The sequence below is a fragment of the Vicugna pacos genome, chromosome 9, assembly GCF_048564905.1.
Source record: "Vicugna pacos chromosome 9, VicPac4, whole genome shotgun sequence".
Classification (NCBI taxonomy): domain Eukaryota; kingdom Metazoa; phylum Chordata; class Mammalia; order Artiodactyla; family Camelidae; genus Vicugna; species Vicugna pacos.
Genome location: NC_132995.1, coordinates 15759403 through 15776792, shown reverse-complemented (window position 1 = coordinate 15776792; position 17390 = coordinate 15759403). Strand labels below are relative to the sequence as shown.

The following is a 17390-nucleotide window of genomic DNA, read 5'->3' as shown; positions in this document are numbered from 1 at the left end:
AGGGGGCTGGGGGGAGGAGGAGCAGGGGCTGGGGCAGGCTTGGGACCGGGGCTGGGCTGGGGACATGGGAAGAGGCGGAGGCTGGAGCAGGAGTTGGGGTGCTGGAAGAGTCTGGGGCAAAGCCTGGAACTGGGACTGTCTTGTTGTCCACCTGTGCTGGACAAGGGGTGCAGGGGCAGTGGGGGGGTCTGGAGCTGGGCAGGGGGTGTTGGAAGGGTCCAGGACATGGACAGGGACAGGTTAGGCTGACTGGGGCAGGGCGGGGGCGGGGCAGGAGGCAGGAGAAGCGGTTGGGTGGGCTAGGGCAGCCAGGCCCCTCCGTGGGATTTCCTCCAATTCGTACCTCCTTCCTTCGGTCCTTATAAGCAACCCCAGTCTGCCCTGTCTGCCCAAACTCCCAGCCCTCAGGCCGAGCCTGTCCATGCTCCCACCTCCCCTCAGACTGGCACACCTGGGCCCCCTCCAGGCCAGAGGCCGGTTGCTGGGCCGGCCTGGTCCAGCCCCTGCAAACCCTGCCCCACCAGCCAGGTGGCCTCCAGCGCTGCCAATCCCTTTGCCCTGCCCCTCCCCGCCCCTTCCCCCGCCTCTTGCCCAGCCCCCTCCTCCTCAGGTGAGGCAGCCAGGCCTAGCAGGCCCCACGCCGCTGCTGCCGCTGCCTCTGCCTCCTCCGGGGCCACCGCTGCGCGGGGCCACCATGCTTCTGCCCAGGCCTGGAGACTGACCCTAAACCGGCACCATCTCTCAGCTCCGTCCCCACCTGCTGGACCCCAGGGTAAGAACCAGGGTCCTCAGTTTCAGTCCCCAGGACACGGGTCCCCTCACCTGCACCCAACCTCATACCCACCTCCCAGTAGAGTGGCTCCCAGGGCCCCCAAGAGTGGGCTGTCTGTCTGACTTCTCCCCAAGGACCTTGGAGTTGTAGCCCCACTTCTTCAGACTCCAAGATCAGGCCCCAGTCTCCTCCCTCAGACCCAGAAGTCCAGGCCCCCATGCCCCTCCTCCCTCATAGAAAGGGTGCTGGCCCCCATCCCTCTCTTCCCAGGACTCAGGAGGTGAGGCCCCCAGCTGTCCTCCCTCAGACCCAGGAGCTCAGACCCTCATTCCCCTCCTCACCCAGGCCCAGACATGGGGTCCCTCAACCCTGCAAATCCAGGCGCCCCCGCTGGCTACTGGTCAGACACTGACCCCATCCTTGAACCCAGCCCAATCTGTGTCCGTGATCACTGCGTGCTCTGGCTGGGGCCCAGTCCCTCCTGCCTCCCTGGATGGGCGCCTGGGACTTGGGGGCACTGAGGCTGGGCTGGGCTCCCCCAGGCCCTGCCTCCCTGCTCATCTCCCCACAGGTCCCACCCCGGCCCAGGAGGTCAGCCGGGGAATCATTAACTAGAGGCCGTGACATGGCGGAGAAGGAGGGTGAGTCCCCTTTCCCTGACTTGGGCTCTACCTGGCGCCCCTCCCTCTGTGCTCTCTTCCATCCGCCCCCTCAGAGCCCCCTGTTTCTGGTACCCCTCCTGGGCCCATCCCCACCCACTTCTGAAGCCTCCTCCACCCGATTAACTATTAACCAAGTTTTCTGTGGGGCTGTGCCGTCCCCTGCCTCCCTGCCAGCGCATATGACCTTCCTGGCTCCTTGCCTCAGTTTCCCCTCATTCCCCAGCGATTTCTCAGCTAACCTTGGACCTGGCCTCCACTTGGGGCCAAGGCGAGCAGACTAGCTATCACCATTAAGGACACAGACTCTGGAGTCGAGTACGCAGGCCTGCGTTCGAATCTGCTTCTGCCACTTTTTTTTACTGTGCAATCTTGTGAAAGTCTGTTGTTTCTCTGGGCTTCAGTTTCCCGCTGGGTCAGGCATGGATCCTAATGCTGTCGCTTACCTACGCGAGGTTGTTGGGAGCATGGAACACACGTGAGGCACCAGTGTGGGGCTCAGCGTGTAAGACACATCATGCCATGTGCCAGAGCTGTCACGACAGAGGTCGGCTTGGAGTCCCACGGACCCAAAAGCCCCACCAATTCCTGACATTCTTCACACTGTGGGTGGATGAGCAGAGGGAGGACTTTGGACTTGACCTGGATGGATGGAGAGAAGAGAGACAACAGAGAAACCACTCCCCGGTGTGGCAGGCACTTGAGGGCTCGTGGAAGCCCCTGGGTCGGGCTCCAGACAGCCTAGCTCTCTCTCAGCCTCCTCCACGCTTGGGAGCCACCTGGAGGGGCCTGGTTAAGGGTGGCCTTTCCTTCCCACCCTCCCCAGCTGAGGCTGACTCCCTCTTCTTCCTGGAACCAGGCTAGCTGGGTTCGGTCCCAGACAGTAGCACTTTCTAGCTGTGTGGCCCTGGGCAAGCAGCTCACTCTCTGTGGGCCTCGTTTCTTCCTCTGAAAAACAGAGACAGGGCTAACAGCGCACAGCTCGCAGGGTGGTGTGAGGATTTAAATGCCATGATTAGGAGGAAGCACGGAGTGTGTTGGCGGACACGATCAGTATGGATATCTGGCCTCCTGGAGTCTCAGCATAGTTGGCAAATCAGACCCCAAACCATTCAGCTGTGGCCCAGAGTAACCGGTCTCCCAGGGGCTCAGGAGAAGGCCCTGCGCTCTTGCTGAGCAGATGGGCCGCAGAGCCCTGCACCTTGGCGATGATTCCTCCCCGGAGCCAACTGAAGGGAGTCACCAGGCCTGGGGCCTACAGGTGAATGAAAGAAAAGCAGAGAGTGCCCAGAAGGGTGACCAGAGCCTGGCCTGGGGACAGAGAGAACCGAGGTGCACTGGGCTCCAGCGCACCCCCAGGCAGCCCGGGCCGGGTCTTGGGGGGGAGTCCTGCAGTCGTGTCAGACCTGGACACGAAGGCTGAAAGGTTCTGGTGCTGCGCTTACTTGCTGGGTGACCCGGGGTAGGTGGCTGCACCTCTCTGGGCCCCCTTGCCTCGTCTGTAAACCAGGGATGGTGATTATGATACTGTCCTCGTTAACAGTTCCAAGGATTTCAGGAAACTGCAGGACGGGGTTTGGACAGGGCTAGGGTTGGCGTCGTGGCTACAGTTGTGCTAATGTTTGTGTCACCATTCTGCTGTTGAAGTACATACGCCCAAGGCCAGGTTCTTGTTGCTCCCTAGGGACTCAGACTCAGGAGAGGTGATATCCGAGTTGACACGCGGGATGAGGAGGGAGTAGGTAGGTACGTCCGGCTGAGGGAGGAGCAAGGCTGACAGCTGGGGGTGACAGACTGCTAGGTGTGCAGTGCAGTGCAATGGCCCGTAGATAATTCAGTATTTCTGGAGGTAAAGTTGGAAAAGGAGCCGGGAGGGTGATGAAGTGTGCAAACTGGACCAAGGAAGGTCTGGACCAAGGTAAGAAGCAGGCTGATGCCTGGGCGGTGCTGGGTCTCTCCACAAGATGGCGCTGGTGGTTATCCTGTATTTTACAAGTCCTGTGGTTTTGGTTGCTTTCGGGAAGCTCTGTCAGTTGTTTGATAAGGATCCCTATGGCTGTCTGGGAATTTGAGGGAAAATGTTCAACCCCCCAAATCTCTAATAGCCATGTTTATATCATACAGGGATTGGTACCATGGTCCTGGGGGTCTTAGCCTCTGTCCTGGGGGGCACTGGGGAGTCATGGAGGGTCCTAGGTAAAGAAGGGACAGGTTGGATTTGGTGTTTAGGAAGAGTCCCTAGGCTTCCGTGTGGAGGCTGGACCAGGAGAGAATGAACCCAGGGGTTGATGGGGCAGGGGGGAGGGAAGGAGAGAGCTGAAAGGGGACACTCCGAAGGCCTGTAACTGTGGGCAGAGTGAGGCGTCCTACAGACGAGGGACTGTCTTGAGGATAAGGGCCTCTGAGACGGGACCTGGGGGTTTGGGGGGACACTGAGGCCAGTATGGGACATGGGAGGTGTGAGGGACCTACGGGATTCTAAGAGGCTGCGGGACCCCTGATCTGGGACTAATGAGAGTCCAGGGCTGGGGACAGAAAAGGGAAGCAGGCTGTGGGCGTGGGTAGGACAGACAGGAGCTGGGAGGCATGAGGGTGAGGAGGCCATGGCCACCCTGCGAACCCCAGATTTCAAGGAGTGTGTGGAGGGTCAGGGGATGGAAAAGTAGGAGGTGAATCAGGGTCAGGCAGTGTCCCCGAGGTCAGACGAAGAGAGACTTTCATTCAGGAAGTTGGAGTTGGGTACGTTGAGGAGAGACATGGAGCTGTCAGTTGAGTGGAGTTTTAGAGACAAGGAGCCAAAGACATCACTTGTGAGGGTTTTGTAGCCACGTGGTGGGGGCAGACGAACTGTCCTTTGGGAAGACAAGGGCTGCTTAGTGGCCCCAGAGGAGCAGAGTCAGAGCCTCAGGGAGGTCGGGGGCTTATTCAGCCCTATCCGCCCCCAAAGAATCACGCAAAGATGCTGCCTCTCACACAGGGAGCACCCTTCCTGCCTCAGCAAAGGTACACAGTGAGGACTCCTCTCACCCTGGGGACCCAGAGCAAGATACTTCCTGTCCCACCAGAGGCACCTGTTTGGGGGGTGCCCAAAGTCCCTTGAACCAGAGGGCTTGGAAGCAGGTTCTTCCTCTTACCCTAAGAGACACAGGGTGACAATGCTTCCCACTCCGGCAGAGGAACCAGAGCCTCTAGCCTGGGCTCTGAGTGGCCCAAAGCTCTGGCAGGCGTATCTGAAAACAAAGGAACCAGGACCGGCCTGATGGCTCGAGGAGCGATGACCTCCCACTGGAGTGGGAAGATGGTTGGGGCCTCAGTGGGGACTGAGCCTAAGAGGCCCCCTCAGGGAGACAGCGGAGGGTAAGGGGGTCAGCCAGCAGGGGTGGGACCAGGCTGGCCCCCTGGGGCCTCTGGAGGGAGGAGTGCCCCACGGAAACGGATGAACTCTCAAATTCTGAAGACACCCAGACAATGGCCATCCCAGGTCCTATGAGGATGGCAGTCCTTCCAGGCACTGGCCTGGCCCTGTGCCCATAGCCGTATTTCCACGACACAGATGGGAGAGCTGGGTGGTTCTACAGCCCAGGCGGGCCTTGCAGATGCTGAGAGAAGTCAGGCACATACCCGGCCTGGCGAAGGCTCTCACCTGCCCTTTCTATTTGGCTGTTCCACAGTCCCTAGCAAACGGGTTGGCTTTTTAGCCTCAGGGCCCCCGTTGCACTTGAGAATCAAATCCCTCTTCCCCTCGGGCTGCCAGGCTTCCCCAGCTGGCCCCAGCCTTGGCCCCACTGCCTTCCCAAAGCTCATGCCACTCTGGCCACATCCATGGCCTCTCTCACCGTCTCACACGTGACATTTATTCTTGCCTCAAGGCCTTTGTCTGCGCTGTCCTCTCTGCCCACTGTGCCCTTCCATGAGAGGTCTTTGCCTGGCTGGCCTCACCCTTCTGGTCTCAGCTTAAAAGTCACTTCTGGGGGGAGGCCCTCACTGAGCACCTGCTGCCCTCAACCTGCATTATTTTCTCCATAGACTCTGCCACCATCTGGAAATGATCAAGTTCATTTCCTTGTTCACTTACTTATGTCTCCCTCTCATGGGAGGGAGACATATGCCCATGAGAATGTGGGTGTCATGAGAACCAGCATCTCATCTGTCTTCTTAGGGGATGAGTCCCCGGAGCCTAGAATGGTGCCAGGGACACACTGGATGCTCAGTAGGATAACAAACGATTAAAGCCACATTTTACTGAGGGGAAAACAGGTCCAGAGAGGTGAAGGGAGTTGCCCAGGGCCACACAGCTCTAACGATTTGCAAGCATTTATTGAGAACTTGCTGTCTGCCAAGTACTACAGCACAGGGAGGGGTAGCATGGCTTAGTGGTTATACACTTGGGCCCCAGCACCAAATCTACCCACGGTTCAGGATTCAGCACTGCCTCCTCCTGACTGAGTCATTTTAGGCAGGTGACACCACTTCTCTGAGCCTCGGTTTTCCCTTTCTGAAAAATAGGAATCTTCACAGAGATAAGGACTGAGTAAGAATGTGCAGTGCTGGGCACATAAAGCATCTGATAAGAGTTTGGCTATGATTATGTTTAAAAAGAAATTTAAAGTATTATCTTTGAAGGTGAGTGCTAGGTGGACACCCATTAAATAGATGAGGAGGCTGAGGCTCAAAGAGATGATGCCACCCGCCCAAGGTCCCAGATAGGAGTAGGTAAGGCCAATATTTTTAAGTGAGGCTGGAAATTTCCAAATTTAGGTTCTCAGCCTCCAAGGGCAAATTTGACCTTGGAGCTGGGTCCTCTGGGAGAGCTCTGGTTTTGGTGGGTTCCCAGGGACAGGGTCTGGAATAGCAGAGAGAAATGAGGCAGTGAGGAAATGCCAACAGCAGGGAAGAGAGCTGCCAAGAGGGCAAAGGTCAGAGGTCACAGCCCCCAAGAGGCTCCAAGAACCTCTGGGAAATTGAGCAGAAGTTAGAGGTCTAAGAAAAGGCACAATGTGACAAGGGAGAAAAGAAGGGCCACTTCAAGGGAGGAGAAATCCTTTACGTGCCAGGAGAGGAGGCTGGGAAGGTGGCAGCTGTCCCAGCCACGCCCCTTCCCAGCTGGAACCCGTTGGGGGCTAGACACCTACCTGGTTGTCCTCACTGCAGGAGAGGGATGGCCCTGACAACTGCTCAGCCCCAGGAACCGGGCCCAGGACCCGGCAGGCTCAGGCATGCTAAGTTAGCCCTGGGGGGCAGGGCAGAGCTGGTCCCATGCCCAAATCCTGCTACAGTGAGGACAGACCTGGCGGTGGCCCCAGCACAGTGTCTGTTGCAGGTGGCCGGACTGTGTCGTGCTGCTCTGGACCCAAGGTGGCAGCTCTCACTGTGGGGACCGTGCTGCTCCTGACAGGCATCGGGGCGGCGTCCTGGGCCATTGGTGAGAGTGGCTCCCTGCGCCTCTACCCTCCCCTGCCCCCTGCGGCCCCCAGCCTGCCTGCCCTCACCTCTGCCTTCTCTGCAGTGACTGTTCTACTCAGGAGCGAGCAGGAGCCGCTGTATCCAGGTGAGTAGATTAGGCAGGGACCCTCTGGGGAGCCCCCGCAGAAACCCGTACCTGGTGGGAACCCAATGAAAGGATTTTTGAATGAATGCACGAACGCCTGCGGAAATGCTGCTGGCGCTCATACACTCACATCATGGGCCTGCCCTGGGCCACATGCTGCCCTGAGCACCTCACTTATCTAACCTAGTGTTTTTCAGACTCTAAATGTGTTGCCCATTAGTGCATCATGAAATTAAATTAGTGAGTTGAATACCATATTTTTAAAAGTCTGATGATGATTAAATTAAAATAGCAGAGTGCATCTCTCTCAGTAAGAAAGAGTTTTGTTCATCTTTCTTTTGGTTTTATGAGAGTGGGACTGTTATTCTCTCCATTTTCCAGAGGGGGAAACTGAGGCTTAAAGCAATGCAATAGTTTGTCCCAGAAAACAGAAGGTCAGGGTGACATCATAACGTAAAATGTCTCTTACTGCAGAGTGTGATCAAAACGTGTTTGAGAGGTGCTAGATGAATTCAGCGAACTTTCCAACTCTCCTTGGAGGTAGCTGCTGTCATTATCCCCATTTACAGATATGGAAAGTGAGGACTAGAGAGGACATGCAGCTGGTGAATGATGGGGCCAGAAATCGCCCTTAGACGTGATTGGTAGAGATTGTCTGCAGGCAGGTGGGAAGGAAAGGCCACATGAATAAATAGATGCAGAAACTGATTGTGGAATGAATGAATGAATCTTCCCCAATGCCACCTCCAACCTGCCATTCAACTGCCCAGGGCAGCAGGAAGAAGGAGGAAGTTGTGTGATGGGATGTATTTTTCACTCCCAGAAGCCTCATCTAGTTCCATTAAAAACTCAGCTCACATTAAGAGAAGAAATGAACAGATCAACAGGGTCCTACTGTTTAGCACAGGGAACTATATTCAATATCTTGTAGTAGCCGACAATGATAAAGAATATGAAAAAGAATGTGTCTATGTATATAACTGAATCAGTACGCTGCACACCAGAAACTAACACAACATTGTAAATCAACTGTACTTCGATTAAAAAAAAGAGAGAAGAAATGAACATCCAGACAAGGAAAGCCAACATCAAGGTCAACCACCATAGCCGGCACTCAGAGAGTATTAGTCTGTGCCAGGCACAAGCCTCAGGGCTTTGCAGATGTTCATTCATTAAATCCTCACCACTGCCCATTTTAATATGGGGAAATGAGGCATGGAAAAACCAAGAGACTTGCCCCAGGTCACTGGGATCGGGACCCAGGCAGCCTGGATCCGGCCCTTGTGTAGAACACTATCCTCTATTGTTTTTCAAGAAACAGCCGCGTGCGTTGCCATAGTGACAGCTAACACATGCAGGGCCCTGGCTGCAGCCTTTGCACAATAGCCCTGTGAACTTGGGGCTGTTGTCATCACCCTGATTTTGCAGTTGGGGTAAACTGAGGCCCAGTGAAGTGGACTGACTTGTCCAAGCCCGCATGTCAAATAAGTGGCAGGGTGGAGGCTTGCACGCCTGCCGGAAGCCCCTCCATGGCTCCCTACCGCCACTGGGCTAAAATCCCAACTCCTGGCAGGTTCCAAGTCTCCTAGTGGGCGGCCCCTCTCCATCCTCATCTCATGCTCACTCCCGGCGCTCTCCGGTCTCCAGCCCACAGGCTGCTGTCAGGCCCTCAGCCTTTGCTCACTGCCCCTTTTCCCACTCACATCCCGAGGCCAGTTTCAGGGTCCTGCACCATCACTGAGCTGAAGGTGAGCTGAGGCTCACACCTGTCCTGCCCTCTCTAAGTCTCTGTGTCCTAGTCTGGAAACTTGGGATGAGAATCGGAGGTGGCAATGATCCATGCAACACTTGGGTTTCAACCAACTTTGTTACCATTGGCTTTGGCATCTCACACTTCAGGTTTTAACTTTCCTGAGCGAGGCCTTTCGGCCCCCAGGCTCTATGCTTCCCCTACCCCACAGCCACCCTGTCACCCTCAGGAAAACTCCTCACGCTCCCCATCCATCATTTATTCCTGGTGAATTTCAGGAGGGCAGAGGCATTTTTTTTTACTGCCCCCGGACAGTGTCAGGTGCACAGTAGATACTGAGGAATCTCTGCTGAGTGAGTAGCAGGAGGACCAATCACTGAGACGAACTAACTTGTCCCACGCCTCCAGCTGGGAGGTAGCTGGGCCATGATTCAGACCAGGCTCTGGCCAACGCCAGTACCCTGCCCTTCCATTGTACTTGGGGTTTTCAAAAACACTGGGAAATTCCGAAACAAACAAACAAAAACAACCCAGAAACGATATTCCCCACCTCATTTTTCTGGGATTTTCACATCTCTAAATATACCAGATGAGTTGGTAAGCAAACCAGGTGACCCAGAACATACTTTGCATTGCTTAAAATAATACAAATAAGAATAAAGAGTTTCAAAGTGAGAAACAGTGGCACAGGATGTAGCTTTAAAAATACTTGGAGGGGGCATTTGATATTCCTTCCTCCCTCCCTCTCCCCTCCCTCCAAATACATCCATAAAGTGATAGTTCTTTCCTAAAACCTCATACTTTCTGGAAATCACATTTCTGGAGCCCTTAGAAGTCATTTAAAAATAAGAATTCATTCCCACCCTCCCTTAGTGTTTCAAACCCCAAGTCTTGGTCTGGGAACTTAGGAGATGGTGGGTACCACCCAGCAGAGATGCCCAGCATCCCCTGTCTTGACCCGGGAGCAGGAGGCCATGACTAAGGCAAGCCAGCCAGAAAGCTGCTAGTCTGGGCTGAGGGTGAGTATATTTGGGCTGGGGGGCAGGTAAGGGTCAGTGTGAGACCCATGGAAGGAGCAGGAGTATACAGGTCAGCAGGCCTGTGTTCAAATCCTGGCTTTGCCTGTTCTTAGCTGTATCCCCCCAGGCAAATATAGCCTCTCCAAGGCTCAGTTTCCCCAACTGCAAGATGAGCTTAGAAATGGTCTCTACCTCCCATGATGGTTGTGGGACTTCAGATAGCATGGGGTCAACCCACTGACACCTCCAGGAAACATAATAGCCTGTGTTATTATTACTGTGTCATTATTTAACCTTAAGGAGGAAAGTCACTTGAGAGGCTGTCTAGGGCAATGTTAAAAGCCTGGGGTTTGAAGTCACTCAGGCCTGAATGCAAATCCTCTCTCTGCCCGTCTCTGTCTTCAGCAGGACAGGGTTCTCCCTGGAAGTCCTGCCTCCCTTTGTCCAGATCTGTGGAGATGTGGGCAGACCACTCAGCTGGAGTGTGGCCTCGCCAAGTTCTTCCTAAGAGGATGCAAAACTGAGTTTGCACCAGATTCACTTTCCTAGAATGTGCTCTCAGAACACCAGCCATGCAGGCGGCTCAGGAGAAAAGGGGTTCACAGTTGATCTTTCCCCAAGCCTACTCCTCCCCTGCTTCCCCATCTCAGCCAACAGCAGCGCCATCCTTCCAGTGGCTCAGGCTAAACACCTTGGAATTGCCCTCGACCCCTCTTTCCCTCACACCCACCTCCAGTCTCTTTGAGCTCCATCTACAGACTCTATCTAGAATCTAAACACTGCCTCCCCACTGCCCCTGCTCAGGCCCAGCCTCTATCCTCTCCCTCCTGGACCATCACACAGCCTCCTCCCTGGTCTCCCTGCTCCCATCCCCACCCTCTATAGTCTGTGCCCCACACACAGCCAGAGGGAGCCTGTGAACCCCTAAGTCAGATCAGGGCCCTCCTGGCTCAGAGCCCGCCCCTGGCTACACCTCACTCCTGGGAAAAGCCAAATCTAGTCTTTTCTCCCATCTCCCCCGACACCCCCCACACCCCCCTTCTTGGAATCTTTGCACTTGCAGTTCCCTTGGCCCAATTCTCTGTTCCTCACCTGTCTTCACGACTCTCTTCCTCACCTCCTTCAGATCTGTGCTTGCATACCACCTGCTCAGCGAAGCTTTCCCTGTGCACCCATTGGCAGTGCAACCTCTCCACCCCCAACGCCAGCACTCCCTTGTCTCTGCCAATCTTGATTTCTCTCCCTGGCCCCTTCTTTTGTGACACACCTTCTATTTTACTTCTCTGTCCCATTCGTTATTCATCTCATCTATTGGCCTTGGAGCTCCGCAGAGCTTGGGGTTTTGTCTGATTTGTTCATTGCCCAAAATAGAGCCTGGTACATACTGAGTCTCTGCTAAATGTAAACAAATACGCCAAAGGGCTGTGACTTGGCTTAGGGTCCTCTGGCTGTGTGTGAGAAGCAGCCTGTGAGGGGCTGAGGGTTGGCATCACTTGTCAACACAGTAAGCCCCGGGCATGATGGATTCTCCATAAACTCTCTCCAGACTGCCTGTGTATCTCCACCCTACTTCTTCTCTTTTTTTTAACCAGTGTCTGTCTCACCCACCCATAGACTTTGGCTTGGTGAGGGCACAGCCCAGGGCCTTCTTGGTCATCTTTACCTCCCCAGCATCACCCTACACAGGACTGGGCATGGAGGATGTGTCTAGTTAACACTTGCTGAATGAACAGATGAATGAATACTGCATCCTCTGCTAAGAGAATTATCATGCAATTTAGTGTGTATTCAAGGCTCTGACAAGTCCTGCAGTAAGGACAGATTTTTTTTTAAGCTTGTAGGAAATCTATTTAAATATTTTGGCAGTGTGATGTGTTAGTCAAGGGTCTTCAGGCTGCAGAAGACAAAAGGAAAAACTAAGAAACTGGCTAAACAAAAAGAGAAATGATTAACTCACTTAAGTTACAATTCTGGGGCTTCTTCAGGCCTGATCCATTAAGACTTTAAAAATGTTATCAGAAATCTCTTGGCCTTCTCTATGTAGGCTTATTTTTCCCCTCCTAGGGGCAAAGATGGGCCCCAGTAGGTCCAGCTCGCATGCCATTCTCCTGGGAGCTTGGTTAAAACAGTTGCCCTCCTTCCAAATCTCTCAGCAAAGTTCCAGATTTCCAGCTCCCGGGCTGCCAGCTCAGGAATCCTGGTGGTGGGAAGAAGCCCCCGGGTTCCGGTGAGGCAGCCAGTCCCAGGATCCAGCTCGAGTCCTGGGCCCTTCCAGACGCAGTCAGGGATGTGGGGGACCCTGGGTGCGCCGATCTGGCCTTTGGCGCCTCAAGACTAGGCACTTGCGGGCGGAGAACAGGCCAGGAGGGCTCGGGCGGGGAGGCGACCCAGGCGGCCGTCCTGTCGCCCTGCAGTGCAGGTCGGCCCGTCCGATGCTCGGCTCACCGTGTTCGACGAGACGGAGGGCACGTGGCGCCTGCTGTGTTCCTCGCGCTCCAACGCCAGGGCGGCGGGGCTCAGCTGCGAGGAGATGGGCTTCCTCAGGTACCCGGGGAGGTGGGGGGCCCCTGTGGGTGGGGGGCGCCGGGAGGGCGGGAGGCGCGGGCCTGACCCCTCCCCCCCCAGGGCCGTGAACCACTCGGAGCTGGACGTGCGGACGGCGGGCGCCAACGGCACGTCGGGCTTCTTCTGCGTGGACGAGGGGAGGCTGCCGCACGCGCAGAGGCTGCTCGAGGTCCTCTCCGTGTGGTGAGGAGGGCGGCGGGCGGGTGGGGCGCACACCGCGGGCCCCACAGCCCCCGGGCACCCGCACCGCGCTCCCTCCGTGTGCCCTTCCTCCCTCTTAATTGGCTGATCATCCGCCTTTTGCCCCCCTCCGGTGTCTCCATCCCTGCCTCTCTCACAGCGACTGTCCCCGGGGCCGTTTCCTGGCTGCCAACTGCCTAGGTGAGAAACTCAGAGCCCTCTTCTGAGACCCTTCCCAGGGCCAGGCCATGTTCCCGTAGGTCCCCCAAAGATGGGGCTGTGTTTTCTAAGAGCCCCCCAGGGTGGGGCCATGTGCCCTCAGGTCCCCAGGGATGGAGCTGTGTCTCCTCAGACCACCCCAGGGTGGGGCCATGTCCTCTTGGACCCTTTGGGGCAGGGGGTCCAGGCCTCCCACTGCCCCCTACTGCCCCTTCTCCCACAGACTGTGGCCACAGGAAGCTGCCCGTTGATCGCATCGTGGGAGGCCAGGACACCAGCTTGGGCAGGTGGCCATGGCAAGTCAGTCTTCGCTATGACGGAGCACACCTCTGTGGGGGATCCCTGCTCTCCAGAGACTGGGTGCTGACAGCCGCCCACTGCTTCCCTGAGTGAGTGTCTCCCACACTGCTGAGAGGGGAGGCAGGGGAATGGTGAGGGGGGGGGGCAGCTGTACCCGGACAAGCTGCCACCCTCCCCTCCTATCCCTGGTAGGCGGAACCGGGTCCTGTCCCGATGGCGCGTGTTTGCCGGTGCTGTGGCCCAGACCTCACCCCACGGCCTGCAACTGGGGGTGCAGGCAGTGATCTATCATGGGGGCTACCTCCCCTTTCGGGACCCCAACAGTGAGGAGAACAGCAATGATATCGCCCTGGTCCACCTCTCCAGTGCCCTGCCCCTCACAGGTAAGTCGGGGTGGGATCCCTGGCCTGGGGACTCCAGGGGCCGGGAGGACAGAGAAGGGGCTAGGCAGTAGGAATCCATGTGATTAGGAAGATGATCTTGAGGAGCACAAATTGCGCATTCACTAGACAGGAACAATTTGGTGCGGCCACTTTGGAAAAACCACATGGCGATTCCTCAAATAGTGAAACACGGAGTACCATTTGGCCCAGCAGTTCCACCCCTAGGTGCATACCCCAGAGAAATGAAGACACCAAGCCACACAAAAACTAGTGCCCAATGCTCACAGCAGAGTCGTTCACAGTCAAAAGATGGAAACATCTCAGATGTCCATCATCTGACCCGTGGATAAATACAGTGTGTTAGATCCATACAATGGAACCATATGAGGCCGTGAAAAAGAATGAGGTCCTGATTCATAATACACAATGGATGACCGTTGAAAGCATTGTGCTAAGGAAGAAGTCAGACACCAAGCCACCACCAGGATGTGGGATTCCATCTGTGTGAAATGTCCAGACTAGGCAAATGTGTAGAGACAGAAGGTAGATTAGTGCCTCTCCGGGGCTGGCGGTGGCATGCGGATAGGGACATTGAGAGGTCATAGGTAAAGGGGAGTGATGAAATGTCCTAAAATCAATTGTGCTGCTGGCTGCACCTTCCTCTTGCCAGGCAGGCCACTTACCTGTATCTAAAACCCCTCTAAAAACCATTGACTTGTTTCCTTGCTTTCAATGAGCAAGGCTCACCTGGGTGCCGATGTGTCTTTAACACCTCACCAACACGTGCCTTTTAGATAAGAGCAGACCGTGGGCTTCAGCTTTCAGAAGGCTACGATGGAGGAGGAGAACAGGAGGAGGAGTAATAAGAATAAATAATAACGATTATTGATAAGTGATAATGATGATGAAAGAATACTAGAGTAATGATGGTGGGATGAACACTGCCACTTACACACGCCTCCTGTGTGCAGGCACTGCTCTCAGCCTGTCCCAAGCATGCACCCATTTCGTTGTCACAGCCACCCAGGGAGGGTGGGTTCCCTTATGATCCTGTTTTCTTACAAGGGGAAGGGTCCCCACACAAAGAAGGTAAACAGTGCCCCCAGTTTCCACAACTGGCAAAGGCAAAGATTTGAGCCCTGGCTGCCTGGTGCTAGAATCCGTGCCTGTAAACCCCAGGCTGCACCGCCAGGGGAGTCAGTACCATTTTGCGGTTTGCATTATTCTTATTTTTATGGTTATTTTCTTTTTAATGATCCATGGAAATTGCTTTTGTATTTCAGAGTGTGAGACATGTTTTTTTTTTTTAAACAAAACAAACCCTTCTCTTTAGTGAATGGAGTGACAGGTTTAAGAAGACTGAAGTGGGGGAGTATCCGTGGTGCACAGGTGGATGGGCGGGGGTGGCCTGGGTTTGAGACACACGGCTGCGGGGGAACAGCGTAGGCTTTGGGGTCAGGTACCTGCCAGCTCTGCGATCTTGGGCACGTGGCTTCCCCTCTCCATGCCTCAGTTTCTCGCATCTGCTAAATGACTTCTGAGGGTTATTGAGACAACGAAAAGGTGAATATGAGTCAAGAGCCTAGAGCCATGCCAACGCAACAATCATTGCTATTGTTGTTTATCACTGTTACTAGTTATGTGAGCATCTCCTATTAGCCAGGCATGCTATTCAATGCTTCACCAACTTGTCACGATACCCTTCTGGGGGGAAATGATTATTTTTTCCATTTTCCACTGAGAGCGCTGAGCTCAGGCTTCACCTGCATGAGCTGTCACCTGCAGGCAGGGCTGCCAGGACCTCTTGTGTGGGTTGTGCACTGCACAAGGACATCACCTCTCAGGGACGCCCTTCTTACCATGGCCAGGGTAGACTGGTGTATTTCTTATGATTTTTTGACAGGTGGAAGTCCAGTATCTCAAGATAAGGTGCCTGTTTAAATTTCTCACAGAGGCACCCTCTAGGCAAGGGCAGCTCCATGCGCCATCGTTAAGAACACAGGCTTGGAAATTGGGCCAACCTGGATTCAAATTCTGGCTTGGTCATTGACTCCTTCTGAGCCTCTGGATAAGTGACATGGCCTTGTCCCCCTCTTTAAATGGGGGTGGTAATAGGCTCTGCCTCCCTGGGCTGATGGGATAGTAGAGGAAGTGACCCAGGAGGGCACCTAGTACATAGTGAGCGCTCAGTAGAAGGCAGCTGCTGCTGTGGTTGTTGTAAAATAACAGAGGAAAGGGCGGGCATGAGGCACTGGAGCCAGCTGGACGGAGGTGTGTCCCAGGAAGGGCAGGCCAGCAGGGCCTGGACCAGCATGGTCTCTCTCACAGAATACATCCAGCCCGTGTGCCTCCCAGCTGCCGGCCAGGCCCTGGTGGACGGCAAGATCTGCACTGTGACTGGCTGGGGCAACACACAGTACTATGGTGAGTCCGGTCCTCTGCGCATCAAGACACCATTAGGGAGAGTCTGAACCGGGCTGGGGACGGGCAGTGGGGCTGGTTGAATGCCTCTTGGCCCCGGGGTGTAGGGACACTGAGGAGTCCCGGGGGCCACCAGGAGGGAAGGGGAGTGTGCATGCTCCCCAGCTTCGGCCAGCCTTGCCTGCACACCCCCAGGCCAACAGGCTGGGGTACTCCAGGAGGCCCGAGTCCCCATAATCAGCAATGATGTCTGCAACGGCCCTGACTTCTACGGGAACCAGATCAAGCCCAAGATGTTCTGTGCCGGCTACCCTGAGGGTGGCATCGATGCCTGCCAGGTGAGGGACTGCGGGGGGCAGCACCGGCCCCAGCCTCTCCAGGGATGGAGACACAGGGCAGTGGGCAGACAGGCTCCCTGTCTCAGGACCAGAAGGCTCTGTGACCATAGCCCACGGCCACCCGAGGAGGGCCTCCCGGCCAGCCATCTTGATCTCCAGCCAGGCCTTCCTTCCCACACCAGGGCGACAGTGGTGGCCCCTTCGTGTGTGAGGACAGCATCTCTCGGATGCCACGTTGGCGGCTGTGTGGCATTGTGAGCTGGGGCACTGGCTGTGCCCTGGCCCAGAAGCCAGGCGTCTACACCAAAGTCAGTGACTTCCGGGAGTGGATCTTCCAGGCCATAAAGGTGAAATTTGGGCCCAGAAGGGAGCCAGAGGGCGGGATGGTTTGGGACTCTCGGTGGGGGAGGGGAGGCAGGGTTTTCTGGAAACCTATGCTCAGGCCTATAAGAGGGAACAGATCACTTTCAAAGGGCTCCTGGGGAGAGAGTCAGTTGTGGGACTTCTGGGGAAGCCTCTCAGACCTCAGAAGCCCCCAGTTGTCTTTCCCCAGACTCACTCCGAAGCTAGCGGCATGATGACCCAGCTCTGACCTGTGGATTCTCCTCGCTGCACATGCCTCCAGGGCCTGAGCGGATCTCAGTGGCTCCAGCCCCACATGATGGGGTTCACCCTGGGCCAGGGATGGAACATTTTTCTTCTTGGGCCCAGCCCACAGGTCCAGGGATACCCTCCCTTCAAGGTCCTCTCTTCCACAGTGGCGGGCCCACTCAGCCCTGGGACCACCCGAGCCTCACCCTCCTGATCCCCATGTAAATACTGTTCTGCCGTCTGGGAACCCCCATCTAGTGGCCTTGATGACAGGATGCTCTTTAAATAATAAAAATGGTTTTGATTAATGTGGTCTCTTGAGTTTGCAAACACAAGCAGCAATGAGGACATTTTGAAGGGAGGGAAGAGAGCAATTCAGGCCTGGCACACATCAGACAGGGAGTGTGATCCTCCAATTCCCACTGGCTTAAAAGAAAAGATTTTAATTGGTTCTCTTAACTGGAATCCAGTTTCAGGTACTGCTGGATCCAGCTGCTCAAATATTTTTCATCAGGACTGTGCCTCATTTCCTCTCTCAATCTGCTTTTCTCTGTGTCAGCTTTATTTCTAAGCAAGCTCTCCTACAACCAGAGATAGAGATGTCCCACCAACCCACCCAGACTCTAGGCTTATGTGCCATGGACT

General features: G+C 55.3%; 1 protein-coding gene across 2 annotated transcripts; it reads left to right on the top strand.

The window, feature by feature from the left end:
- Positions 1-579: 579 nt before the first annotated feature.
- HPN (hepsin) lies at positions 580-17053 on the top strand. Of its 2 annotated transcripts, none has more exons than XM_072967230.1 (13): positions 580-772; positions 1344-1413; positions 6752-6853; positions 6938-6979; positions 12163-12292; positions 12374-12496; positions 12654-12694; positions 12936-13101; positions 13205-13395; positions 15724-15819; positions 16012-16154; positions 16337-16501; positions 16708-17053. In XM_072967230.1, the coding sequence occupies exons 2-13, from the start codon at positions 1398-1400 to the stop codon at positions 16744-16746; spliced, it is 1254 nt and encodes a 417-aa protein (XP_072823331.1). In that variant the 5' UTR covers positions 580-772; positions 1344-1397; the 3' UTR covers positions 16747-17053. The 2 variants fall into 2 exon arrangements, with proteins under 2 accessions (XP_072823331.1, XP_072823332.1); XM_072967231.1 differs by having other exon boundaries at positions 612-772; positions 16694-17053.
- The last annotated feature ends 337 nt before the right edge of the window (positions 17054-17390 follow it).